Genomic DNA, 27,435 nt, shown 5'->3' with positions numbered 1-27,435 from the left:
GCAGAGTTACTACAGCAAACACTTCAGGAGAACACTATGGATGTATTCTAGCTCCAGGGAATAGTAACAAGCAGACGTGATCTAATAAGAAGCCTTCACGTAACACCTGGAGATACTTGGAACTGAAGAATGGCTGCAGCAGATTTTATTCTGATTTAGCTTTACAGCAGTTTTTTTTCTGCACAAGACCAGGTCCAGAGCTGTACGTTCCATATAATGACATTAGCATATTACCAGAAATGCAAGCAACATAAAATGACTATTGTTCCCAAAACTCAGAGTTTTAATAGCAGAAATAATCATCTGCAATGATAATGCAAAGTTTTTATTTATGTTAATGGATTTTAACAATTTATGCTCAATAAAACTAGAAACTGTTTAGGTGGATACCTTTTTCTAAATTAAACCATTAGTTTGAAAAGGCAATACAGAATGAGTTAATAGCCAGAGATCTAATGATATAAATGGAAGTGTTAGAAATCACATGCTTTCTACAAATATATATATATATCCCTGAATGCAGTCTGATCATTTCTCAATGTTTCCTTTTTTTTTTTTTCTGACAATCATGGAATTCAAAATTTAGCTGTAAGCCAGACTATTTTCCTACCTCTAAGCTGTCAAGAAAAAGTTCATGAGGTGCAAAAAAAAGGTTTATATGAAAATAACCTCTGTCATTTCAAATAGTAGCATTTTCATACCTACTTAAATCCAAAGTATCTGGAATCTTACTATTCACCTTCATTCCATTTATAGTCTGCTTTTATCTGTCAATGTCTCTATTTTAGAAAGCTTTCCATGTTGCTTTTTAAAAAAGTGTATTTAAATTTTTAGTTATTAATATATATACTTTTTTTTTTAAAAAAGAGCTTAATTAGTTGACTAAGGAAAATGCAGAACTGGTCTTAACAGAATTATTATTCTGGCCCCTTCAACATAATAAGCCATCTGTATTTATAATCCATATGGAATCTTCTCCTAAAGCGTAAAATACTCAAAGTAGCTAAGCTTTCCTATGAACACTGTGAGATAATTTTGCCTGAGAATCCTTGAAACCAAAAACCAACCTAGAATATCTTGCAGCCTTTGACTAAAACTAATCCTGAGAAGACTTTTTGAAAAAGTCACATTCACAAATGCTACCAGTCCATTGACAATAATGTAAACTCTCAAGTTAAAATGCCAAATAAAGTTTTAAATCTTTCCCTAAAAGGCAACATAAGTGCCATTTATATCTATTAAATGTTTGTATCTTCAACAGAAAAAGGTCTAGTATACCTGATCAAGATAGCAATTTGCAGAAAAAACATTCCACCCTGATACCAACATATGCCTTTGCAGCAGACATACTTGGCACTTGTAAATGAAAAGAATTAAATAGATTCTAATATGGAAATGCATTTTAAAAAGCTGTGGAGATGTACCAGCACTGCAATTTGTTAATACAAAAGAAATTTTCTCATTTTAAGGGCCCAGTGGATATGTGAAAAGGCTGCTCAGTTAACAAAAACAGCACAATGGTGACAGGCTAACAGCACACCTTACATGCAGACCAGAAAGTTCTGGAAAGCAGAAAAGCTGATAATGTCACACTAAATACTAATAAAGTATTTGCTACTGGTATTTACTCCATTACAAAAACATTTATGTATCAGAAGAAACACACATCAAGTTTTTATCTCTTGTAGATGGTGTTGGACCTGCAAGAGAACAGACAGAAATATAAATAAGTGATACTGTAACCACACACACTACACAGACTCAAATTAAGTTTTTTATCTGAAAGACTACATACGTACCATCTTAATGTCTGGCCTTCTGTTTTTTTTCTCATTCAGACATTGATTAGCAATCGAATACATTTTATGAACCGAAGGTACATCCCAGTCACTCATCTTTTCATCAACATAATCCTCAATAGTTGCTTCCTCATCCTCAATTTCATCTTTGATACTTAACTATAAGACAGTTTGAACCGATGAGCAGATAAAATTTTAAGCATCTGAACATTACATATTCCACACACACTTTGAACACTTGCTTTTGAGTGTTCATTTCTTTTCTCAACCACTTTTCTAGACAATATAATGGCTCAGCAGCATAATTATTTATCAATATCTGCAAAAACAGCCTATAACACTATAAATGAACTATACATTTTTATTACGCATTATTTCTAATTGAGTTATCACAAAATTGTAAAGCAATTTTCTTTAAGCCGCATCATGCAGCTTTAACTTTCTTGCAGTTCAAGGCTCAGTTTCCTAGTATTGTCTCTTTTTTAAAAGAAGTACAATCAACATAAATTATCTATGTTTACTTAATAACCCACAAATAACCCACAGCCTCTTTCTGTAAACTAATGCTTTCTGTCACCAGTCCCAGTGGCTTTCCATATTCTAGGGGAAACTTCTACACTGAAATTAATTTTTACATCTGTTTTAGTCCAAAGCTCTCCAGCTCAAACACACCTGAAATGTGTTATCTGTAATCACAAATCCTGAGGAATCTCTCAGACAAGTCAGTATGGTAAATGAAGTAAGAAATAAAAGTCAGTAAGTAGACAGGTCTTCTGCCTTCCTCTGCAGGTCAGTCTGAAATTGCTGACTCACATTCAACTACCCCAAAATTTTCAAAGCTAAGGATGCCACATTATCTTGTACTGACCATTCTCTTTATGCTTCCAAAAGCACCTTACAAAGATAAACTGTACCAGTCAAATCATACTTTACATTCCTTTTTAGATCCTGTCTCTGAAAAAGCTTTCTTATAAAAACCCCCAAACATCAAGACTCAATTTGACAGGAACTCAGCTCTCCAAGGTCTTTACAGAGCTCAACAGAATAAGTATTATGCCACCCCAGAAGATACAGCTTAGAGGGAAAAAAATTCTATTAATAGTACACAGGTATTCCTAAAGCTGTGAAAGAAAGTGATCTGCTGTTAAACAGTATGGAACAAAACCAATCCAAACCTCAATGCTATTTCATACTTAGTAAATAAATGTTTATGTAAAACATATTTTAGAAAAACCTTGGATTAAATAGTTCAGAAATTAATGTTAAGCTAAATTAAAAGCTAAATTAAGAATAGCCTTGTAAGATTTGTAATTCAAAAGAATGACCTCCGAGACATTTGTTTCCTAATTAGTAGACAGAATTACTAATTGAATAGTAATAAAGAAAACAAAATTCAACCCGCTCCTCCCTCACCCTACAAAACAGACCATACATTCCAAACTTCCCCAAGGTTAAAAACACAAGGTATTTGCAAATTATTCGTAAAGTTGAAGATGATGAAAACTGATACGGGAATAGTAAAAAGTACAAAGAACCATAAAGAAACAACTTGAGATGAGTAGTTTAAAATGTTCTGCTGAATGAGGAACTCTCATGGTATCTGGGTATAACAAGAGTATGTTAATAAAGCATAATGGTATTATAATAAGAACCAGTACCAAACCAAAGAGAATTACAGTATGGGATCGGAAGGAGATGACCTTGGGAACTGAACAATCTTTAGTCAAGAGAATCGTTTCAGTCTCATGTCTAAGTCAATGTCTGACAAAAAGCTGTCTCTGTAACTACACATTTTGATGACTAATTTGATTGTCTCAGAATCTGTTAACTGACTATGATTTCATATAAAGTGATCCTGGAGCAAGGGGAGGGGAGGAGAAAGCAAAAAGAACATACCAGTAACTGTGGTTCCCGGTTTTCTTCTACTGGAGGAAGACCTGTTATTATTTCTAGTAAGACCTAGAAGAAAAATAAATTGGATGAGAAAATGAAGCACAGAGTAATCCTCTGCATATATACCATTTGGAAAAATGAATGTGACCCCCTGTCTTTCAAACCAATGCTCACAGGATCTGTATTTGTCCAAAGATAGCTCTCAGTACAATTGATTGTTGTGGCTGTCATTCCTGCCTTTATTTTCATTAACTGTTATTAGCAGTGTGGCCTATGAATTTCAGCGCAATTTTTTTCACTCTACACTGTGTTGCTTCAAAGAAGGCTGGAAGATTTCCAAAGTGCTCAGACACAGTGCCTGGCCTACTTCCCCGTGAAACTAAATGCCATGAAGAAAGTGGTCAATGACAATTAGAATCTTGGATCTATTCAGAATGGATGTTATTCTCCCAAATACTGAGATCATGTCTTTTTTGCTCAGCTTTAAGGCAAATTGCACATGGACAGCATACTTTTGGTGCTGACATAGAGTAAAACACACTTAATTTTGGAACATTTTCTTTAATTTTGGAACATTTTCTTTAATTTTTTTTTCCCAGCCCGACTTACTATGCAAGAAGAAATGATGTTCCACAATACTTCAAATTACATTCAGCTAGAACTTGGAATGTTATTTTACTATTTTAAACCAATCAAAGTTTAGAAACACTATATTAAGAGCACATCTATTGGGAAAAATAAAAATGATAGATCAGAGTAGATTATTTAATTTCAGATACTCTTTATTTCATATACTTTTATCATTTACAAAAATATTTATATACTGCTTCCCATGTTCTACTTACTACTCCAAAACTGAAGATATCAGATTTAGGTGTTATCTCTCCTCGCAGAGCTTCAGGCGCCATATAGGCTGCTGTTCCAACAATTCTTTCAGTCATGATTGTTCGTGTGAATGTTACAGATGCTCTTGCAAGTCCAAAGTCAGAAATTTTTGGCATATATGTATCAGTTAATAAGATATTTGCACTGGAGGACAGGAAAGGGGGAAAAGAAAAAAAAAAATTGCTCGAAATAAATCTAGAACTGGCTGGCCAGATCCATCCATGTTTTCCTTGAGCATGCATGCATGCATTAAAAAAAAATTTAAAAAAAAAAGGGAAAAAAAAACCAAGAGAAAAAAACAAACACCCCCCCACAAATCCTACAAATACAGATATTTCTTATAAGAGACCAATTATGTTATACCCATGTTTTGGATCTGAATACTCTTTCTCTGAAAAGAATAATAAAGAATACTTAGCTCTGATCAAGTGGTACTGGATCACAGTATAATTCTTAACTGTCTAAATCTCTACTCAGAACTAACAAAAGCAGGTTTTTATATCTATTATCTAATACTATGTCAATCACTACAAATTCCCATGCCAAATGAATACTAATACTCTTATTCTCCTGGAAGAGAAACAGAAAACTTGTTAATGCTGGAATAATGTATGTGCTGTTTCCAACCAATCTCCAGCTTTTACTTCCCTTAAAAAAAAACACTGAAGAATGAGACTCATCTAAAAGACCTTAACACTTTCATAAAATACTCAGTGGGATGAATTAAAGCATAAATCTTTTAGTGTTTTTTTTAAACTTGTAGCACTTGGAGCCATTTTAAAAAGCATTTGATTTAACATTTGTGTAATCCTCCTTTTCTGACCCCCTTAAGGGATCTGTAAGAAAACCACATAGCCAGATACAACATGCAACACCAGAAACTTGTATTTCTAACTTCCCCTTCTTGTTCACCAGACTTTATCAACAAAATTAACACGTTACAACAGATCACTGTGCTAGAACTGGTGCAAATACTGTTAAATATAAGACCACTGCAAAAGGCCAAACACTAGTCAAGGCATCATCTGCCAACTGGTTTTGTATTTAAAGTTCAACTCTAAAAGAAGGAAGAACACGATCATGATCACAACTTCATAAATCTAAGCTGCTTATCAATATCAGTCAAGCCCAAAGAGTGGTCACTTTTCTGATACAACACAAAAAGCAGAACAGAAGCAAGTTTTACCGCAACTATCAAGCTCCAAGACCCAAGTAAACTATTTCCTGGGCATAACCAAGCCAAAAAACTATGGACAACTCAAATACCCATTCAGTCATGTCCCCTCTACTCTATAGAGAAGCTGTTCTAGTACCTATGTGGTTATGAAGACTGAAGTTAATCTTAGATATTTCTTCATTGAAGTTTTAGCTAGCAGTGGCAGCACTATTAATAACACCAACCAAATTTATTGAAATAGGCACACTGCAAGTGCAAGAAGTTGCAAAATGGAATCCAAACAAAAGCAAAAACAAAACCAAACCAAACCTAATCCTGTAATATGATCACAGCAGTTAGAAGGGCAGAGTAGCATGAGGTGAAAAAATGCATCTCTTCCAGTCAACTTGTCCAGAGGCTTAAGCAGGAAAGAAAGAAGAAACACAAATTGTCACAGCAGCAAGTACATTCTATGAGTAAGCTGAAGCAAAAACTTGTTCTTTGCAAGCTGGAAGGTCACAAAACCAAAGTGGCCTACATCTAGCAGAACTGCCAGAAGCCAGAAAGCTATTGAAACATTTATCCATGACACCCAATCAGTCAGTTGCTCCTTCTTAACTCATAGAAAGAGTAAGGCATCCGGGGCTTTTCTTCAAAGACTTGGACTGCTTTGTATTAAAAAAAAACCCCAACAATGTAACAAACTGTAGCAAGGAAGGAGAAATAAATGAATAAATAAAAAACCCAAAAACAAACCCAGAAAACAACGACCAAACCCTGTAACAAACCCCTCACTTCTTTCGAGCTCTGATAGCCCTAAAAAACATTCTGGTATAACAAACAAGTAAACACAGATTATGCTTTAAGAACCATGAACTTCATAAACCTGACTGAAGTAATTTTACTGTCTTCATAATAAATAGCATAATAAAAATCAAATTAAACACTGAGGAAATGTTCCAGGAAAAAAAAAAATAAACCCCAAACCAAAAAAAGGTGGGTTTTCAGCTGAAAAACTCCCCATGTAAGAAGTTACATTCTCTAACAGCAGCTTTTTCATTAGCAGCAGCTACGAAAGAACAGAACTTCTGGGTGTTCTCACAGCACTCAACTAACTACCTGATAGTAACAGATTATGATACAAATTAAAATTTACATTAAATTTTACAAATTACATTTACAATAAAAATTAGAATTACAATACAAAATTTTGTGGATGGAAATCTTCACAGTGGAAAAGGACCAGGGGGTGTTGGTTAACAGCCGGCTGAACATGAGCCAGCAGGGTGCCCAGGTGGCCAAGAAGGCCAATAGCATCCTGGCTTGTATCAGAAACAGTGTGGCCAGCAGGACAAGGGCAGTGATGGACCCCCTTTACTCGGCACTGGTGAGGCCGCACCTCCAATACTGGGTTCAGTTTTGGGCCCCTCACTACAAGACAGACACTGAGGTGCTGGAGCGTGTCCAGAGACAGGCAACAAAGCTGGTCAAGGGTCTGGAGCACAAGTCTCATGAGGAGCAGCTGAGGGAACTGGGGTTGTTTAGCTTGGAGAAAGGGAGGCTCAGGGGAGATTTTATCATTCTCTATAGCTGCCTGAAAGGAAGCTGCAGTGAGGTGGGGGTCGGTCTCTTCTCCCAGATAACAAGCAATAGGACAAGAGGAAACAGCCTCAAGTTGCACCAGGGGAGGTTCAGATTGGATGTTAGGAGAAATGTCTTCACCAAAAGGGTTGTCAAGCATTGGCACAGGCTGCCCAGGGAAGCCATGAGAGTCGCCATCCCTGGAGGTATTTAAAAGACGTGTAGGTGTGGTGCTTGGGGACATGGTTTAGTGGTGGACTTGACAGTGCTGGGTTAACAGTTGGACTTGATCTTAAAGGTCTTTTCCAACCAAAACAGTTCTATGATTTTAAGTCTGTACTGGTCATGTCCTTGTGGCACAGACAAGATTATGGTGATGGATGTCACTTGCAGAAGAGATCACCTCTTTGACTGAAGCAATGCTTCTTGCATTTGTTGCCTCTAAAACAAATTTAACAGGGGGAAGAAGAAAAAGAAAAAAGGGGGGGGGGGGGGGAAGAAAAAAAGAAAACAGGGAAAATTAAGCCAGCGATACTCAGCAGCTTTTACCTTTTAATATCTCTGTGAATATGATTATTTTCATGCAAAAAGTTCAGGCCATTTGCTGTACCTTGAACAATTTTACATCTTGTATTCCAAGAAATTGGTGGAGTATTGTCCTTGAATAAGAAGGGAGAAAGGCAAGTATAAAAGTGAAAATCTTTTTTATATATATATACTGACATAGAACAAAACAAAACATGCAAAAACCCCCACAATCCAAAACCAACTCCTTGCTATATTTTGTGATTTTCAAGTAAATAATTTAAAAGACTAATAGTGTACACTTCCTAATTTACTTGGACAGAAACACATGCATGTGTCACATTCAGTTCCTCCCCATGCATTTTGCATTAGATACATCTGCCCATTGCAAAAAGTAGTCTTGATAATATTTGACTATGACTTTACAAGGCCAGCTGCACTGCAAAGAACTATCTGTATCTACTGCATCTTCCACCTTGTACTGGCACATATACCAGAGCCTTTTAACCCAAAGCAAATAATTCAAAGCAATCAATATTTTTATTAACAATGAGAAGTTGATCTTCCAGTGGTTTTGGATTTATCATGTTTCAAGAGTTTAGCTCAATTCATGTTATTAACTAGACCTTAGAAGTAATTTCAAAACCTTACATTTCAAAACCACTTCTTAATCTTGTCAGTGGCCAAGGAAAGAGGATTGGAGTATCTCACCATTCTACCACCTCCCTTGCCTATTCCTCAAATCCAGACAAGAAGATGACACAAGCAAGACCTTCATGCCTCAAACATGTCCAGTGAAGTCACAAAATTAATTTATCAGCAAGAATGCACATTCCTCACCTGTTTGACTTTATCAGAAGAAGATTCTTTCTGATTTAAAGATTCTGATTTAGATTATGATTTATATCAGGGGTCCTCAAACTACGGCCCATGGGCCAGATACAGCCCCCCAGGGTCCTCAATCCGGCCCCCGGTATTTACAGACCCCCCCGCCTCCCCCACTGGGGGTTGGGGGGGGCGGGGTGGAAACCAAGAGGACTGCCTGCCACTGCATCCACGCGCCGGCCCCCTGGTTAAAAAGTTTGAGGACTCCTGATTTATATCTTAAGTTTGTCTCTTCCTTGTAAAGGGCTCAGTTATTTCTACTTTAACTTTCAAATACCACCAATCTTTTAGGCTCACTTGATGGTAACAGCCAAACTTACATGGATGAGCATTTTCACATACATCCTTGACAAGCATTGCTCATTTTTACAGATTTGCTTAAGGCAGTGCAAGTTTAACGTATTCTCTCTTCTGCACTGATTCAGTTATAAAAATATAATTAATTTGCACATGTGTAAGTGTGTGCAAGCAAATCAACAAAACCAACCTGAGGCAGCAGTGCTACCAAACTTATCTAGTCCTTTCCCCAACCACTGCTACTCATTCTTATCATAACACCACTTCTTTCCCATTGGGGCAGAAGTATTTGTGCAGTCCTGCAGAGGAAATGTCTCCAGGTGACAATGAAAGATTTTTTTTACACCAAGCGTTTTTTCAGCCTGATCAGTTCCCTAACCCAGCTCTTTCTCCAGATGAGACAATGCTTGAGCAGTACAACAGGAAGATCAGGGCAGAAAAAAAGAAAAACAACAGTTCTTATTAGATCTGGAAGCATAGGGGGTTGAAGTAGCACCAGTTTAAAGTGTTCACCATATTACAACCTCAGAAGCTGTACTTCCTTAGTATAAAACAAATTTTTTAACTACTTCAACAAACTAACATGGACACTTATCTACTAAGTTAAGTTTATTGGTATCACTCTGTCCTTCAAACACAGAGCTGCCTCACCAAAACCAAAGCAACTTATTATTTATCAAAGGCCAAGGCTAGAAGATACGTCATTTGATTAAATGAGAAAAAAAGCATTACATTTACACAGAACACTAATTTTAAAAAAATTATTTCCCATTTATTTAGGCCCTTCAGAAAGAGATAGGCAGACTACAAAAATTGTGTTATAACCACTATCACAAGGTCAATGAATAAAGGGCAATTTCACAATGCAAAATCTCAAGAACTAGTAGACAACATGCCAATGTCAAACAATATTACAGCACCCTCTGCTCTGCTCCATGTGGGCATAGCAAGTCCAAGCTCCTGTGCCACTTCGGGTACTGGTATGTGACACTGTATTGTAAGCTTGCTTTAATGTGTCTAAAACATTTGTATAAAATGTTATTGGAAGAATACATGTTATCATGTTTGTCTTCTAGAACAGAATTTAGTAGTAAAACATTGTTTGGCCATTATAGTTCAGCACTGTTTCAAAGACATTTCATAGGTATCTATGCTTTAGCAAAGTAAGACAATAGGAAGCTAGAAAAGTTTTTACTAACCAGACAAGCAAGTCTGTCGAGCAATGAACCGTTGGGCATGTATTCATACACCAGACATGGCTGAGCACCATCACTTGAGAAACCAAGTAATTCTACTAGATTTTCATGCTGACACCTATAGCAAAAAAAATTATATTTGTATATGCTCTGAAAGACTCCCAACATTTGAGGAAAATACAATGCAGATGGAACTTGATCCCCAGTTACTTGTTCCCTACTGCACACAGTCAGGTTTCTGCAGTGGTGCTTTAAAACAAAATAGTCATATTGTATATGAAGCATTCTTACTGAACATGAAAATCCTTGAGTTATGCTAGAAAGACAAAAAGAAGCGATCACACTAGCTAACATGTTATCTGCCAACTCAGATGCCCATGAAAGACTAACAACATCGTATAACACTACTCACTTTGCCATCATTTTTATTTCTTGATCAAATTGCTGTTTCAAGTCCTGAACACTAACATCAACCATCTACAAAAGGAAGTATTTGACATTAATATTGCTGGCCATAATAAAATGCATAGATGTTCATTAAAAAAACCCCAAACAACAGTATTGTAAGCCTTTCTTTAGATTAGTTATACATAACAGCTACTTAACTTTTTATATTATCTATTTTTTTTACTCAACTCAAAAATAAAGTATCAGAAAACAATTCTTAATTCCTTAACACAATATTATTGGACAAATAGATACAGTTTCAGCACAGTCACCAACTTATCTTAATTCACTACAGTTACCCACTAATAGGACTTACACATTACAAAATTATTCACACAAACCATTGGTTACGAAGACTAAAATTCTGTGATAACACCTATTTAGCTTGTAAATCACTCATGTATTCTGAAAAGGAAATCTCTCTAGCATCCCTTCCGTTCTGCCACTTCCCATGTGCAGGGGAGGGAGGGGAACTGGGGGAACACTCTGCTTTTCCAGACAACTTGACTGAGCGACTCAAAGGAGAGCTACAGAAACGGCAAGACTTCATCTCTGGTGACTGTGCCAAATCACAGCACTCATGGGACTACAGGATAAGGTTCTCAGCCCAACTAATGTTTAACATTAGTTATGTGACACTTTTTGAAGTGTATTATTCTACACTTTCCACAGATAAACAAGTCTTTATCGTGAAGTACACAGTCATTAAAAAGAAAAATGCCTAGAACAACTCACAGCAACGAGCTTCTTGACAGCCACGTTTCTGCCATTGATAAAGCCTTTGAACACAACGCCAAAGCCACCTTCTCCCAGTTTATTGCCTCCAGCTGATTCTGGTCGCGCATCAAAATTATTTGTAACACTTTCCAAGTCACGAAACCAAAAATTATGGAAATCTGAAAGACATATTTGCCATTTAGCACAAAGCTACTTTTTCACTTAAGGAACAAGTGTATTGAAGTGACTTTCTGCTTCAGTTCTATTAAACAAAAAGCTTTCTACCACACAAATCCTGACATAGTAGAGCTCTACTTCCAGTTTTGTGTTGAAGATACCAGGAAAAAAAAGAAATGCATCATTTTCTTCACAGCTAGCACTGTAGCAGTTTCCTGATTCTATTTTTTTTTATACTCATAATACAGGTAATAGAAATTAAATGTGCAGCAGATCACAGAGAAAGCCACACTGCATCAGATGTAAAAAAGTCTCTAGACCACACCATGTTTCTGGCAGCAGCTCAAAAGTGAACCTTTAGGAAGGAACAGGCCAGCCATATACTTGCCTAGAATGCTTGCTTTAGTCATCTTTTCTCCAATATTCTTAATAATTTCTGAAATGTAAAATCCAGCTTTACAACACAAGATGCTAAACAGTACCAAAAAAGAGCAACAGAGTTATGTGTAGCACAAAATAAATTGCAATGTTATTAAGTCAAGTTTTCCATTACAGCAGCCACCTAACTGGCAAGGTGCATCTCATATCCAGACATCTTATTATCCAAGCCAAATTCAGCCACACAGACCAAGATCAAAAGCAAGATGCCGCTGCCAATAGAGGCACAATGATAAGAATATAGTCATTACTCTAATGCATTGCTATGATTTATTTCATGTGGGGTGAAGGACAGACCAGCAAAAAGGATTGTACTTTAGCTACCAAACTAAGTGCCTACCTGTGTTATTGGACTGTAAGCTACTATTTTCTTCACTTAAGCAGAAAGGAACCGAATGCGGCTTCTCAGTACTCTGGGCCAAGTACTCTGGCTTTACAGATGCCACTTGTTTTTCCTGTATAGGCAGTTGTTTTTCATGTATAGGCAAGGTTTCCTGTGAAGAAAGAGGTAATGTAACTTCTTGTGGCATCCGTACAGCTTCTGAAAATGGAATTTAGAAAAACTACATTAGGAATCAGAAAACACAAGCAACATTAATGCTAGCATCTACTAAGACTAAGGGACACAAAAGCATCATGAGAAGGTTATATTCTGCCACCATGTGTAAACTGCAGGACTCTCTGTTTCAACTTGAAACTCTTATTTAAACCATTATTACAAATAATGGAAAGTGGAAAATATATCCACTTTTGGTTATTTTGACCTAATCCTTTCTGATTTTCAAGTTGCTGTGAAGCTCTGTAGCATCTTAGAAAACTGAGAACACAGTACAACATGTACAACAATAACAGTTACCTGGAAGCAAAAGGCTTGCTGGTGCTAAGAATTGATTCCTAATCAGCAGATCCACAAGATCAGCAACTGTACAGTTTGTTGTTCCCCAGTCATAAAGCAATTCACATGTGGGGCTCTTTCCCATTTGTACAAATGCCTCAAATCTCCTTAAAAGACAAATTAAGAACATTTAAAAGAAAAAAAAAGGGGGGGGGGGGGTTGGTGGACACACACCTCAAGAGCTATAAAGAAGGGAAAAACATTAAATTACAAAAAAAAAAAGTATTCTGAATGTACTCATCTGCACTGTACAATTACAAATCTTCTGAAAATGCAACTAAACAAAACTCTAAAGAAAATTCAGGTGAAAAATATGGTAAATATGGTAAAAACTAAGGGAAAAATATGCATAGATGGCTTCAACATTTTGTCCAGGACCCATAATATAATGGCACATGGGACTAACAGAGAAGAAAATACCAGACAGACACAGGGCAAGTCAGAGCCAGATCAAATGGAAAAAAATTCAAGTGTTTTCCATCCATTTGGCATTCACATTTCATTTTGAATGTTTTGAGATAGGCATTAAGCAGAAATTGAGATCCAGTATTCTTCCTGATGTATCGTTGTCATAGAAAGACAAAGATTTAAAGCTAAAATAGCTAGAAAGACTGCAAACCCCAGATGATATGTAGGGTATTTAAAATCCCATAATCTTTGAAATAGCTTAGGGATTCAACAAGCCCTTGAAGCAACAAGGTGCTCATAAAATACCACTGATGTTACTTCTCAAACTTGTAAGTTTGAGGCCTCGGGCTCCAACATTTGTTGAGCATTTTCTTGGGAACAGCGAATGAGCAGTTACAGCGCAGTTCTCTTGTGCTGTTCTTGCGTGAACAGGCACAACGAAGTCAATGTTTACATGTGTCTAGAGTACACGAAGTTACACAGCCAATGCTGTATCACTAAAAATACCTGTGCCTGTAGCTGTAATTAATTCCAGTTTCCTTACTCTGTTTTCTTTGGCTACACCTTGTCTGAAAACTGAACTACTGGACAGTGAGGAGTAATCACTTTCAGTTCCCTAAAGAAACAGTACTGCAGGATGTAAGCACCTACTGGCACATAAACCGCAACATGTTACAGTAATGGGATGGACAAGGGTATTTACGTTAAACGACCATCAAACAAGGTTATGTCACATGACTTCCGTATAGGACCTTATATGCATTTGGTTGTATCTGCTTTCACCGGACGGGTCGGTGATGTCGACTGCTAATTTCTTCCATCCTTCTTGTGGATCGATGAAATCTGCCAGCCGCCTCATGAGCCCATAGCTAATGCAGCGGACGTACGTCGAAGTCGTTACGGGCTTGTTCATCTTCACTCCCTACGGCACACAAACGGCGCCCTTACCGACGGGGCTCGCCGGGGCCGCGGCAACCCACCACGGCTTCAGACCAGGCGCCGCTCCGCTCCCCACCCGACAGCGGCCGCCCCCGCCCTCCTCCTCACGGACCCGCCAGCCGCTTCCCGGCCGCCCAGCGAAGCCCGGCCGGAGCCGCCCCCCACCACGCAGCTCCCGCACACCGTCCCCGGCTGGCGAGCGCCGCCTCACCCGGCGGCGGGAATCGGTCACTTCACCCCCACACACACACACCTCACCGTCCACCCCTGTCGCTTCCGGCCGGCGACGCCCACGCCCCACCCCGCGCCGCGCGCCTTACGCCACGTCTTACGCCACGTCTGCCGCCCCGCCTGCAGCCCCGCCCCTTTCAGAGGGGGCGACTCGAGCTCTGACGGCGCCGGCCCCACCGGGACGGGGCGGCTGCCGGGAGGGAGGCGGCGGAAGCGCTCTCCTCCCACGCGGCCTTCCCATAGGCCGCCCGAGAGATGCCCCGCCCCCTCCGGCGCGCCCCACGGCTGGACGGGAAGTTGGCGGGGGGGCCCGGCTGGCTCGGTTTACCCGCGTGGCCGCAGGAGTTGGTACCGTCCCGGGGCCCCTTCTCCCGTGCGGAGGGCGTGGGGAAGGGGGGTCGTGGCGCCCCCTGGCGGCGCATCGCGGGGACTGGGGGCGCGCGCGCGGGTCCCGCCCCGCGTGGCCGCGGCGTGGACCCAGCCCGTAACGGCCATCCGGGATGGGAGGGGTGCCGGCGGCCAGCCCTGCCTTGCCTCCCTGCCTTGCCCTGCCTTGCCTCCCTGGCTCCTTGCCTGCCCCGCCCCGCCTCCCTGCCCCTTGCCTCCCTCTCAGCAGCCTTTCCCGTAGTAGCTGATCGTTGTTTTGGTTCCTCCTCTGCAGGCGTAGCGGCCCCCGGCCGGGAGCAGGGCGCGCGGGGGGGCCATGCTCCCCTCCCTCAGTTACCTGACTGGTCACGCTGGCTTCTGCGGTACGATCAAAAACTCACCGAGTGACTTCATAGTGACAGAGATCGAGGCGTCCGAACACTCCCCTAGGGACACCCAGGCTGAATGGCTTCAGAAAACCAGCGAAGCGCGGCTGGAGCGAAGCCGCCCGTGCCCGCCCCAGCCCAAGAGGCCGAGAGCGGGGCCTGCCGCGGGCGGGCCTTGCGGGGTGCCCGGGCCTGGCGGGGTGCCCGGGCCGGACGGGGTGCTCGGGCCTCCGGGGCCCGGCACAGGCCGGGCGGGGGGTGGCTGCGCTGCGTCCCCTGGCAAAAACCGGCAGACGGGCGAAGCTGAACCCGGAGCTGGCCTCCGGGGAGCCGGCATATTGGATTCCTTACTAGGCAAACCCGGGAGTGAGCTGCTTCATAGATTTGCTTGTGATCTGAAGAATGCGTGGGACTTGGGAGATGATGCGGAGGCTGGCAGTAGGGAGCTCTCGCTGGGACCTGTGCTGGACAAGAAAACTCGAGCCGAGTTACACAGTGCTGTCAGGCAGGCATTCCCCTTTCTGGTCACTGTTACAAAAGAGAACGAAATGATTGTAAAAGGAAATGCTGATTACAGAGACCTTTGTCAGTTAGTGACTGAAAAGGAAACAAGTGATTTCTTTAAATTTTTAGATGCGAAGCTGGAAAATTCTACATTTTCTTTTGAGCCCGATGGAAACAAAGAGCACAGAAAAGTAGTTCACCACTTTATCAATAGAAAATTTGGAAGGCTTGTAGAAACAAAGTCTTTTACTGTGACAGATGTCGATGATAAGCCAAATATGTCAATAATGGTACGATTTCGAGAAAAAAGTTGGTCCAGAAAAAGGTCTGCTGGTGGTTTCCATGAAAAACAAGATCTTTATACAGGTAAATATTACGTATTTAGTGACAGTGTAAGGCATTATGGCATTCTTTAGTATGACTGAAACTTGGGAATCATTTTTATATGATATATAGGCCTGGTTGATCCATTGTTTATGCTGAAATGAATCGTGTAAGTACATGCAGTGTACTTACATCATTGGAGAATGAAACGGATGAATCAAGTTACTGCAGTGATTTTGCATAAACTGTTCAGTGATAATGGTTACAATTTTTGGTCGTAGCACTGTGTTACTCACTGTGTGCTAGTTTTCCCTTGGAAGTAATTGGGGGATTTTAGAAGATGCCAAGATGTTGGACGAGTTAGTAAGGTCAGTTTTGATTTATGATCTCATTCTTTAAAGTAGGTTGCTTCTGATACAGAGAATGTTTCTAGCAATAAGTCAATACGTTTGTTGAATTGTGTTGCATTTTATCCGGTACTATAAAGGCATCAGAGGTTTCTGGTTGTTCTAAGACTTTTATGTGCTGTGCCTTTGTTTTTTTTCTTTCAATACTGACAAAGTCCCATTTCCTTTAGTTTTGTGGGGTGGGAGGACTGTTTCTTCGCTGTTTCCATCCTGTTCTAGTTTGAAGGGAAGAACCTGCCCATCTGTCATGGCAGAACATATGTATGATTTAGAAGTACAAATTCCTAATAATTCTGAGATGATTGTTTCAGCTTTCACCCTTCAGAAAGAAAATCTAGAAACACTAGAAGCAATTGGCTTGTTGGCTGCCGAACTTGGTGTTCTTCCTTCAGACTTCAGTTACACTGGCATCAAAGATAAAAAGGCTATTACTTACCAACCCATGGTTGTGAAGAAGGTGACTCCTGAAAGGTACATGAAATCTGGGTGCTTTCAGTTTAGCGCGTATTTTAATATGTTTATAAGTATCTACATGGTACGATCTTTGAAAATGTTCTTATTGATATATCTTCCCTTCTCCTGTATTAGGGCACAGTGGAATTGGCTTTAATATTTTGTGGCTTTAGGGAATATACAGCTTAGTGCTGAAGTCCATCAGTGTTGGAATTTAAAGAAAAGTCTTGCTTATCTCTGTATTTTTAATAATACAAAACTGCTGTATTGTCTGGCATGATATCCTTCCAGTTCATGCTCACAGATCCACTTGCCAATTTCTTAAATGCCATCCACTAGCTAAAACTGAGATGTATTTACTACGTGATGCAACAGGTTTCCACATGTTATCGAAGTATTGTCTTGTGGTCCACAGACAACAACTTAAAAGCTTTACAGCTACAAAACTGAAGTAAATAATTACAAATATGCTTTAGACAGGTGCTGTCTTTGAGTGTTAAGTATCAACTTCTATTGTATTTTCCAGTTTAGAAACATGAGACTAAAGAAGATATCACCAAACCTGAGGGCAGGAAATACATTAATACAATAATACAGGAGGTGCCTTTCCATTTTTCGTTTTTATTACTCTCTCTAGCCAATTCAGTGGGTGAAAAATATATCTATTAAGTTCTGCCATAGTAACAGTAAAAAAATAGCTGGAGTCAAAACCGTAACTTATTTCTTCCTCACCTTTAGCTTTCTAGCAGGTCTTGGCCTTAGCAACAAAGTACACTTTACAAATAAAGGAAAGAAGAATTTATGGTTTTAGGATTTTTACCAACATAAATATATGTCAATAGTGAAATTCCACTGCAAACTGGGCTGCAAGGCCAGTTGTTCAGGAGATAATTAGCAAAACTTTGCATTAATGTTTAAAAGATTAAGTAAAATAGTTAAATGCTCCCAATCCACTAGCATAACAGGGAAAATAAATACATTTTATAAACAAATAGTTTATAAAGTTATTAAAATACTGGTTAAAATGTAAGCTCTCGTGCTGAAAGTTTCCTTTGATTTGAATATTACTTACACATAAGAACAAAAAGGTTGAGTGGATACCTTACAGAGCAAATACTTGAACTGTCAGCTGTGTTTCCAATTACAAGCATGTGCAAGCATACCCAGAGAATCAGTGCACTGAAATTGTTTTTGTTAAGGCTGACCAAGAAAGAGCAATTGTGTTTTGAAGTCTACTAGAACACATTACTTTTTTTTTTTTTTAATGAAAAGCAGATTTTTAGGACTGAAGAGTAAATTACTTGGTTTTCAATAAAAAAGGCAAAATTCAGTGCAGCTGCTTTGAGAAAGTTAATTAATTGCTTTGTTCCAGTATCTGTGAAGCTACAGAATATAACTGCAAATGAAGCAAACATGTAAGACATATTTCAGGACTCTTAACTAAATTTTCAGACTTCTATCTATGCATTTGATTTGGTTTTCTCATAATAATCTCTTTAAATCACCCTTTTTAAAAAAAAATGGGTTTAATTCTAGCAAAAGTGAACACGACATTTATTAGAAGGTTGATAGCTCTAGTAAAGGATTGTTCGTAATTTCTTCCAATTATTTATGCAGGTTGAAAGAAATCGGAAGTAAAATGGAAAAAAAGGGCATGAGAATACACAACATACATTCAGCATGCCAGCACCTTAGACTTGGTCAGCTGAAGGGCAATCACTTTGATATAGTTGTGAGAGATCTCAAACACCACAGTCATGACTCTTCTGCAGATTTGAAAGAGCGAATAGCTGAAGCAGTGGAAAATGTTGAGGTAAAAAGGCCTTATGGTTGCCAATAATGAACAGAGTTTTAATTCTGTGCTGTAAAAACCCCTAAATTTAAAGAAAATACTTGTAATACTTGCACAATAATGGTAATGTTTCCCAGTTCTGATGCTTTTTGCTGGTTTACATCTTTTCTGCATTACTTAAGGAATCAGGAGTAAAGCTGTCTTCCAAGGAGGGACCATAAGTGAATTCATTCTGTGTTCCAGAGTGGTGCAGCAAGACAGATGGGAAGTTTGGTAGCAAATGGGTATGGGCACATGAGCTGTTGCTGCACAGACCTAAGGCCAACCAAAGTGATGTGTTTCACTGTGGTGGTTGGCAGGGTGAAAGAATGTAGTTACACATGTCAACTGGTCGCCTTTTTTGGTCATGTGAGGATGTGCAGGGTCGGCTCAGGTGAAAGACTTTCATGGCATAAATACATGTGAAATGTTCGTAGCAGAGAAAGAAGATCCCCTGAAACTGAGTGGGTTTTGATTGCTGTTATCGTTAGTCCCTGAATAAAACCCCGTCATCAGACATTCTTAAACCACTGAGAAAGGTAAAAGCAAATAATGGAAAGAAAAAAAACCCCAAACCTTATGGTGTTTTGTACAGCAGTAATTTTCTTGCCCTGTCTTTCTGAGTAATAACCATAATACAAATTACTTTAAGAAGATTAGTCCAGGAATAAAGACTTGAATAAAAACTAACCAGTGTGCAAAATAAAAGTATATTACATGTATTTTGGAAATTAGTTTTATTATTGAAGCATTCAGATGATACTTTAATGCTTTTTTCTCTCTCTGTGCTCCATCTGACTTTTTTGTTATTTTGCCGTTCAGAAGATGAACTCAAATTCCTGTGATTATGTGTCTAGCTTTATTAGATACATCTTACTGGTCAGATGATGAATGACAAAACCAGCATGTGTGTTAACCCAAAATACAGATTTGTCATCTTCCATGAAAACAAAAATCACATATGGGACTTACGGATGTCCACAGGTTATATAACTTGAACTGAATAACCATTTCCAAAACAAATACCGTATGTTTTTTACTTGTCTGCTGCTCCGTATATACTTATTACTTCCTAGAAAAAGATGTTCTCATTGTATCACATGGGTGTGATTTTACTGCCTATATGTGACCTAGAATTCCTCAAGAGGCTTAAAATCCCAGTTAGCAAAAGTGCTCACTCTTGGTCTTTACTATCGTAATAATAGAAATGATCACATGTGAAAAAAGATTATTTTTTTTAAGAAAAATTGTCCGAGAGTGTTTACTGTTTATTACCTGTGCTATGGTGCATTTACTTCAGTAGAGATTTCAGATTTTGATGCGTATAAAAAGCTTAATTACTGTGACTTGGCCTGTAGTTGCATTTATAATAACTATATAAAAATAATTTTGTTTCATTTACCTATATTTTTAATGACGGTAAAAACAATGATAGAACTTGGTTGTCTTTTTAGATATTTCCAATTTAGGTGCTAAAATATTGTAATGAATCATGAGTTACAGTTTTGTTACATACTACTTCTGATTAAAAAAAAATTGTATGCATTTTGAATGTAAATGTAGATGTATGTGTGTTGTATGCTTAGTCTTATTAAATGGGCCTGACACTTTCACGCTTTTAACATATTTATTCTTTATCGTTCTAGACAGAAGGTTTTGTAAATTACTATGGACCTCAGCGATTTGGACAAGGACAGAATGTTCAGACAGATCAAATAGGATTGGCGTTACTGAATGAAAAAATGGTAGTTTCATTTTGTAATTTAAGTAGTTACTGTCAAGTTAATTTCACATCACTGTTGCTAGTGCTGGAGTTGATCTTCCCAGTGAACAATACCATTTCTGAGATAAACCCATATGTGTGCTGTAAGTAATTGCCAGATCAGTTTTGACAACAACTAACTATGAAGGTCTTCATACAGGAACAAAATCTTTTTTAAATGGCAGATGCAGGTTTAAATAGTTCAGGAAGTGATATTTCTGTCTATGTTTGGTATGTGATTGTGACTGTCAACATGCCACTTGGCAGGAAAGTGGCTGCATTCTGTACAATGTTTGAACAATAAAATGAAGCAATCTATACAATGTTTATTCATGGTCCTGATTGCCCCCTAACCTATAGCCTCTTTATCCTGCTGGGGGTCTATATATCCTTAAGTGTCACAAGATACTATGTAGGATCATGTGAAAAGATTTGCTTTTTCAATAGTAATTTATCTGCTTTATAGAAGAGATTTCTGCTTTCCATTATTCCTTGGCTACTTTCCCAAACTCTTAGTTCTGAGCGATTGCTCCCATGTAAGCTAAGGAGAGCATGTTTCCTAAGCAATAATTCATAAGATAAGTCATATACTTTTCAATGTATATGGTATAGTACTTGGCACAGGTCTAAAACAGAACTGGACACTAGAAAGTCAAATGAATACTTAAGTATCCTTGTCTTCTAATATTTTTTTTATTCTGAGAAAAGTCAGAAGTCCAAATGTAAGAAGAATCAAGATTTGAGGGCAGCCCATAGAAGTTACTCTTGGTGTATCTGACTTTTTGAATTCTGGTATGCTAGCAGTTGGTACCAGGTGCCAGTCCCTGAAGAGTAATGATTTAAATCTCTAGTCTTAACTCAGTTATTTTTTAATTTAAAACATGTAGCAGCTACTATGTATTTTTCAAATGTGCCAGTATATGCGTGCACAGTCCAATACAGGGGAGGGCAAGAACCAGATGTTGCAGTATAAGTGCTGGAGAGTTGTGTGGCTCCACTGGTTTTGCAAGTAGCAGAGGTTAGTGTAGCTTTCTCCCTGTCACAGTTTCATCTAACCTGATACGGATCGGAATAAAAAAAAAAAAGATTTTTGTCCTTCTGTGTAAGACTGGAAAGTGTTCAGTTTAAATTTTGCATGAAACATGCAAGAGGGAAAGAAGGAACCTTTCTGTGCAGGATGGACTGATGGCATTGCAAAGTAGAGGAGTTCTAACTGGATGTTCGAGAAGACTGACTGATTTCTCCTAGAGCATTGAAAGCTTTCTTGTGTCTTCTGTGTGACTAATACCTTGCTTTAATCTGAGACGGTACTTAACCACATTGGTTTGCTCTTTGTGGCATCTACTGTGAAAGGGAGAACTTGAGTTTGACCTTAAAGAAGGGATAGATTTTTGAGAGCTTGCAGAATATGTTAACACAGAGTTGGATGTGTGATTGTTTGTTTATTTTACAAATAATTATATGTAAATGCAAACCCTATGAAGTTATTAATATTATACTTTAAAGGTGAAAGCTGTGAAGTTATTCTTCACACCTGAAGATACTGATGACCCTGTAAACAATGCAAAAAGATACTTTCTTCAAACTGGTATGTCCAGGTAAACTGTCTATGTATTTATTCAGGGTCCGTATTGTGAGGGAATAAGGTGTTGCTGCCCAGAGAGATACTTTTTATTTTGTTGCTGCTTTATACCACTTATAGCTTATTCCTTGGATCTCAGCAGAGTTGCACAGTTAAAAATGAGATGAGGATGAGGCTCTAAATTTGCAAAATAGTGGAAAACTAATGTACTTAAGCTGCAAGACAGTATAGAAACAACCACTGCGTGGCATATGCTGGAAAAGACCAAGACTAAGATAATTTTATCAAAACAATTTTAGCCTTCTTCCATCTGTCTGCTTTTGAAATGTAAAATTCTTTTCACTAATAAAGGAAGTATACAGGATTGAGGGTCCCAGCTCATACTCAACATTTAACACGTGTGGTCATATAATTTTCTGAGATTTCTGTAACAATCTTAGCTCTTGTTTTTTGCACCTTTGCGCTTTGCTTTTACATCTCTTTAATTAGGTATCTCTTCCATGGCTCTCCTGTGCTCTACCTTCTTTGTGTCTTGAACTAAAATGAACAAAATATGTCAAAGGCAGAAGTGTGCTGAATAAAATGCTCTGCCATATCTATTGTTTTTATCATTCAACTTAACTTTCTCTCCAAAACTAAAAATTTGAAGTTGCTCTCAACTTCATATGTTTTTTCTTTTCAAATATTCCACATCTATTAGCCTTTCTATCACTGTAGATTGACAGGACAACTATGATGTATAGTTTCAAGAGGCACAGATATGTTTCATTTTATAAAAAATGTAAGATGAATCATTCTGTGGTGTATGTTGCTGTATGATGCATGGAAAGACATTGATGTGGACCCTGAAAACAGCTGCTTGCCTTTTCCTGAAAGCAAAAGGTAAAAGGCTACTACAAAAGGCTTCATCACATAATCAATTGTAATGATAAAATATGTAAACCATAAAAAATTAAGTATACAACATTTGTATAATGTAGTACAAATCTGATTAAATGTATTTTCATCTTGTTTGAGGCTCAGACTTCCCAGTGGCCAATGCAATTTGCAGCTTTAAGATAAAGATGTGGGGTTTGCCCCCTATGAAATACATGTTCTCAAACGATGTGAAGTAGAGCTTTAATGTTCTTTTATACCTTGGTTTTTACTTTCAGTCACCTAATCTAAAAAAAACATTGGAGTGATGAAGTAAGTCTTGATAAGAAATAAATAATGCAAACTATTCTGAATAACTGAGTGACAGCTAGTTTAGTTTATACTTCATGAAATAGAGTAGAATTCATGGGACTGTGTTGATATGCATGTAAGATGAAGTTTGTCTAACATGACACATTGAAGGAAAGGAAATAATAACCTAGAAGTCAGCATAAAGAAGTTAGACTGACACTATTTTTCTGTACCTGATGATTTAATCTTCTTAAGTGTATTTTTTCTTGACAGGTAATATTTGAAAAATCAGGGATTACTTACATGGTTATTTTTGTTTATATCAGAAGATGCAAAAGGCACACTCGTGATGCTGCCAGAATTTAAAGTGAGAGAGAAGATGTTGCTACGAGCTTTAAATCGCTATGGTGTAAATCATGAAGGTTGTACCAAAGGATGGCTCAATATTCCCCATTCCATGCGCATATTCTATGTCCATGCTTATTGCAGTAAAATTTGGAATGAAGCAGCATCATATAGACTGAAGATTTATGGTTCAAAAGTTGTTGAGGGTGATCTTGTCTTCTCAGAAGAAAAAGATGAAAGCATTTCCCTGAATGACAAGGTGAGTCTTCACAAAACATTTCTTATTAAAAAAAAAACACACCACCTTAATGCACTTAAATACATACTCAGAAGTATTCTAATACTTTCATTTTGGTTCATTCATTAAAATATTTAATATTGACAAAGGTGAAAAAAACAGTTTTGATTTACTGTAAATAAGCATATAAGCTAGATGCATATTAGCAGCTTTTATCTGTTCTGACCATTTTATTCAAGTGAGAAGAAGGAACAGAATGTCAGAATTTATATATGCAAGAATTTAGCCTGCATGGTATATAATACTCTTCTTAGGATCTGAGTGGGGAAAACCTTCACAGTGGATTCCAAGTGTGCTGGTATTATCAGTCAGGCCAGATCAGAGTTTTGCTCTCCAGGTCAGACCTTCCCATTATATATATTAATGAATGTAGGCCCATGGTGAAAGCTGGCCTCAGACTGAATTGGTAATCTTGTTGCAACTACACAGTCAAAGCATGTTTAGCACAATTTCACTTACTCAGACAATTAAAATAGATTGACAGTGGGTCTAAACTGTTAGCAACTGATCAAAAAATGCAGCAGTATTCTTGGGAATGTAGTAAAGGGTAAGGGTGTGCTTCTGCTTGCCCACAGCACCACCTGGGTGCTCTATGTGGAGCCATGGGCGAGCCAATGAGCAAAAGCCAACAGTGGAGTGTCTGGTCCCAGGTCTTGGCATGCTGAAGTTCATTCTGAAGCCATCTCTTCTTTCAGGGTTAGCATACCTTTTTCTTATTGTGGAAGCAGTTGGGTCTCTTCTCCCAAGTAGCAAGTGATAGGACAAGAGGAAGTGGCCTTAAGTTGTGCCAGGGAGGTTTAGACTGGATATTAGGAAAAATTTCTTCACTGTAAAGGTTGACAAGCATTGGCAGAGGCTGCCCGGGAGTCACCATCCCTGGAGGTATTTAAAAGCTGTGTAGATGTGGTGCTTAGGGTCATGGTTTAGTGGTGGACTTGGCAGTGCTAGGTTAATGGTTGGACTCAATGATCTTAAGAGTCTTTTACAACTTAAACGATTCTATGATTCTGTCTTTCTCCTGATTGTCAGATAAAGCATAGCATTTTGTAGTGTTTTACTGAAGAATAAACAGGTGTGTGCATAGGCAGAGTGTATCTCATTTCTTTTGGGTGAACATCTTACAAATTTGAAAGATGTTCTTGAGTACTTGAAAAATTACTGAATAACTTCCAGTCCCTGTAGAGTAGCTTCTGTTTCCATTGTGATTTTTCTTCAACAATATTTCTGAGAGTCAATGTTAATAAAATAAGTAGATCTAATGAAATGAAGAGCAGAGGTATCAACTTCAGTATTAGGTTATTGAGTTTAATACAGATATATTCTTAATATAAAACATTTTTCTTAGTATTTTTGCTTTTGCTGATGTTGCACAAGATTGCATTGGCACAGTTAACTTCAAACTCAAAGTTAACTTCAACACTTCAAAGAATGTGAGTTTGGAGTGATAGCTTGCTAATTAGTGGTAGCTAGCATCAGTAAATATTGCAGTGTCATTTACCAATAAATAGATTACTTTATAGTAAGCACCTCTACTATTTTTCACACCTGAAATAGATAATTGTCCTTATAGCAGTCAGATAACCTTAGAATCCTTTACCAGTTTGGAAGTGCAGTGCATAATTCCTAAAATAAAGTGTGTGCTTTATTTTTAAAAAAGTTATTTTTTCTTCTTAAATGTCTTGTTAGGTTCATGTAGTCACTGCTGCAGAAGAGTCAGCTAGCAAATACTCTATAAACCAAGTAAGTCTTTATGAAACATTCAGAGCTATTGATCTCTTTATTTGATTAAAATGTTTTGTTTTAAAAATAATGTCATCAAGCTGACTGGCACAGTCTTCTTCCTTACCAGAATGCACATTAAAGAAAACACATGTGAACTAACCTCCACTCTCACAACAAACAAGAGGAGAAAATATTTACTTTGTAATAGAAAACTAAGTACAGTGTCATTTGCAATATGGCAATATTTGTCTTTAAACTGAATGTAAACACTTTGAAAAATTTTTCAGTCTACTGGAAAAACATTCAAGAGCCGTTGACATTCTAATTTCTGAAGGTTCAGAGTGCATAGCTGTGAAGTCTTACACAGGCAACTTAATGTCTTTATTGCTGTATCTTTCCAACAAGCAAGGAAATTCATGTTAGTATATTTCTACTTTGTTTTAGGAATCCTGATACATTGATTATTTTTTCTGCCTTAATTACATCCAAGAAACCTGCCTTGCACGCTTTATTTCACAAGGGAAGCTGCTGTTTTACTATTTGAGGCTCCAAACCACAAGATTTAGACACATTTAGAATTGTAATCATGTTTATTTAAAGGGGAATTTGTGGCCTTTATTTACAATATGTTTGTTGTTTTGTTTTTTCTTTGAAGGTGGTTCTTCCAATGGTGGGACATAGTATCAAGTATCCCAGCAATAAAGTTGGGCAATGGTACCATGAAAGGCTTTCTAAGGATGAGCTGCAGATGTGCAAATTCAGAGTGGCTCCATTACAACTGAATATACCTGGATGCTACAGACCCATTTTGAAAACCGTTCAGAATCTGTCATATTTTCTGGAAGGTGGTGAAAAAGGAATCAAAATTGAAGGCAACCATCTGCATGAATCAAAAGCCTCTCTTCATATATCATTTGACCTTGATCCTTCATGTTATGCAACAGTCTGTCTGAGAGAAATAATGAAATGTAACTTTTAAGATTCCAGTTAATGAAAGATTGCAGGATTATTATACAATGGTGATAGTTTATGCATCATGCCAAGAAAATAAGGGAGAATAACAGGTTCGAGGCAGTAACAGGAAAAATTTGTAGATTTCGGTTCATACTCATTAGGAAAAAAACCTACCAAAATCCTTTGGAATGTTCCAAAACCATTCCAAAGCCTAAATGCAAACACTTGGATTCAGTGGGCTAAAGCTATGTGTTATGCCAGGCAGATCTAACCGAACTTAAAGAAGCCATGGGCTGCAAGCATGAATTTCATATTTGCATAGACATCTGACTTGCAAAGTTAAATCCTGGAAAAAATATTTGCAGCAAACAAATGTATCTTTTATTTCATAGTCATTTTTTAAAAAATGGCTTATACTAAATGCTGTTCAAGCAATGTTAAAACTTTGCAGCCTACAGGTATCTAACTGGAAAGAGGTTTATACTGAGTTTTGCGAAGTATGTTGTTTTCATTGCATTCAGGCACCAGATGTTAAAAGGTAAAAGTGCTGAGTCAACATAACTAGTCATCTGGTACTTCATCAGACATTTGATGAATCCTCCAACTGAAGTTAAAGCTGAACATTTCAGGATTAAGTAGTGCGTAGCTGTTACTGTCTATTCAAATAAGCTTATCAGGACAAGGTAATTAACATAACTGCAAAACCTGTAATAATACCAAACCCCTGTTTTATTGTTTACAGGATACAGACTGTTCCTGTTACTGTGAAGCCTTACAGTAGGAAAAAAATGTTAATGGAATTGTCCCTGGAAAAAGACTTTTATATTTTTTTCTTAATTAAATAAAGCAGTTAACTTTCATAAAA

At 38.1% G+C, this 27,435-nt stretch overlaps 2 protein-coding genes and 1 long non-coding RNA gene across 9 annotated transcripts in view; 2 read left to right on the top strand and 1 right to left on the bottom strand.

Moving 5' to 3' along the window:
• Positions 1-7,803, top strand: part of LOC308065402 — a 220,065-nt gene extending 212,262 nt beyond the window's left edge. Inside the window, exon 2 of the long non-coding RNA XR_013928759.1 lies at positions 7,613-7,803. This is a non-coding gene — a long non-coding RNA (uncharacterized lncRNA). The remainder of the gene's footprint in view (positions 1-7,612) is intronic.
• IRAK4 (interleukin 1 receptor associated kinase 4) lies at positions 305-15,362 on the bottom strand. Of its 6 annotated transcripts, none has more exons than XM_080391338.1 (12): positions 15,237-15,362; positions 14,052-14,221; positions 12,853-12,998; positions 12,337-12,537; positions 11,400-11,560; positions 10,630-10,694; positions 10,221-10,335; positions 7,864-7,973; positions 4,538-4,721; positions 3,696-3,758; positions 1,800-1,958; positions 305-1,700 (listed from the first exon to the last, which is right to left on the bottom strand). In XM_080391338.1, exons 2-12 carry the CDS (start codon positions 14,210-14,212, stop codon positions 1,668-1,670), a joined length of 1,398 nt encoding a protein of 465 aa, XP_080247464.1. In that variant the 5' UTR covers positions 14,213-14,221; positions 15,237-15,362; the 3' UTR covers positions 305-1,667. The 6 variants fall into 6 exon arrangements, with proteins under 6 accessions (XP_080247464.1, XP_080247463.1, XP_080247461.1 ...); XM_080391337.1 differs by lacking the exon at positions 15,237-15,362 and adding an exon at positions 14,571-14,690; XM_080391335.1 differs by lacking the exon at positions 15,237-15,362 and adding an exon at positions 14,492-14,576.
• On the top strand, positions 14,702-27,435 carry PUS7L (pseudouridine synthase 7 like). 2 transcript variants are annotated; one of them, XM_080391329.1, is made up of 10 exons: positions 14,702-14,817; positions 15,131-15,218; positions 15,855-16,091; positions 16,768-16,927; positions 18,527-18,722; positions 20,387-20,485; positions 22,009-22,090; positions 23,578-23,855; positions 25,581-25,634; positions 26,272-27,435. In XM_080391329.1, exons 2-10 carry the CDS (start codon positions 15,173-15,175, stop codon positions 26,593-26,595), a joined length of 1,476 nt encoding a protein of 491 aa, XP_080247455.1. In that variant the 5' UTR covers positions 14,702-14,817; positions 15,131-15,172; the 3' UTR covers positions 26,596-27,435. The 2 variants fall into 2 exon arrangements, with proteins under 2 accessions (XP_080247455.1, XP_080247454.1); XM_080391328.1 differs by having other exon boundaries at positions 15,131-16,091.

This window comes from Falco punctatus, assembly GCF_963210335.1.
Source record: "Falco punctatus genome assembly, chromosome: 6".
Lineage (NCBI taxonomy): Eukaryota > Metazoa > Chordata > Aves > Falconiformes > Falconidae > Falco > Falco punctatus.
The sequence above is the reverse complement of the archived record's forward strand: the minus strand, read 5'-3'. Positions and strand labels throughout refer to the sequence as shown.

Coding starts and splice junctions, on each gene's coding strand:
- IRAK4 (XM_080391338.1), bottom strand. CDS start 14,212: ATGAACAAGCCCGTAACGACTTCGACGTACGTCCGCTGCATTAGCTAT. Junction 10,336..10,629: donor GAAATAAAAATGATGGCAAA/GTGAGTAGTGTT, acceptor TTTTTGCTATAG/GTGTCAGCATGAAAATCTAG. Junction 7,974..10,220: donor TCGACAGACTTGCTTGTCTG/GTTAGTAAAAAC, acceptor TTCTTATTCAAG/GACAATACTCCACCAATTTC.
- PUS7L (XM_080391328.1), top strand. CDS start 15,173: ATGCTCCCCTCCCTCAGTTACCTGACTGGTCACGCTGGCTTCTGCGGT. Junction 20,486..22,008: donor CGTTACTGAATGAAAAAATG/GTAGTTTCATTT, acceptor TATACTTTAAAG/GTGAAAGCTGTGAAGTTATT. Junction 23,856..25,580: donor GCATTTCCCTGAATGACAAG/GTGAGTCTTCAC, acceptor ATGTCTTGTTAG/GTTCATGTAGTCACTGCTGC.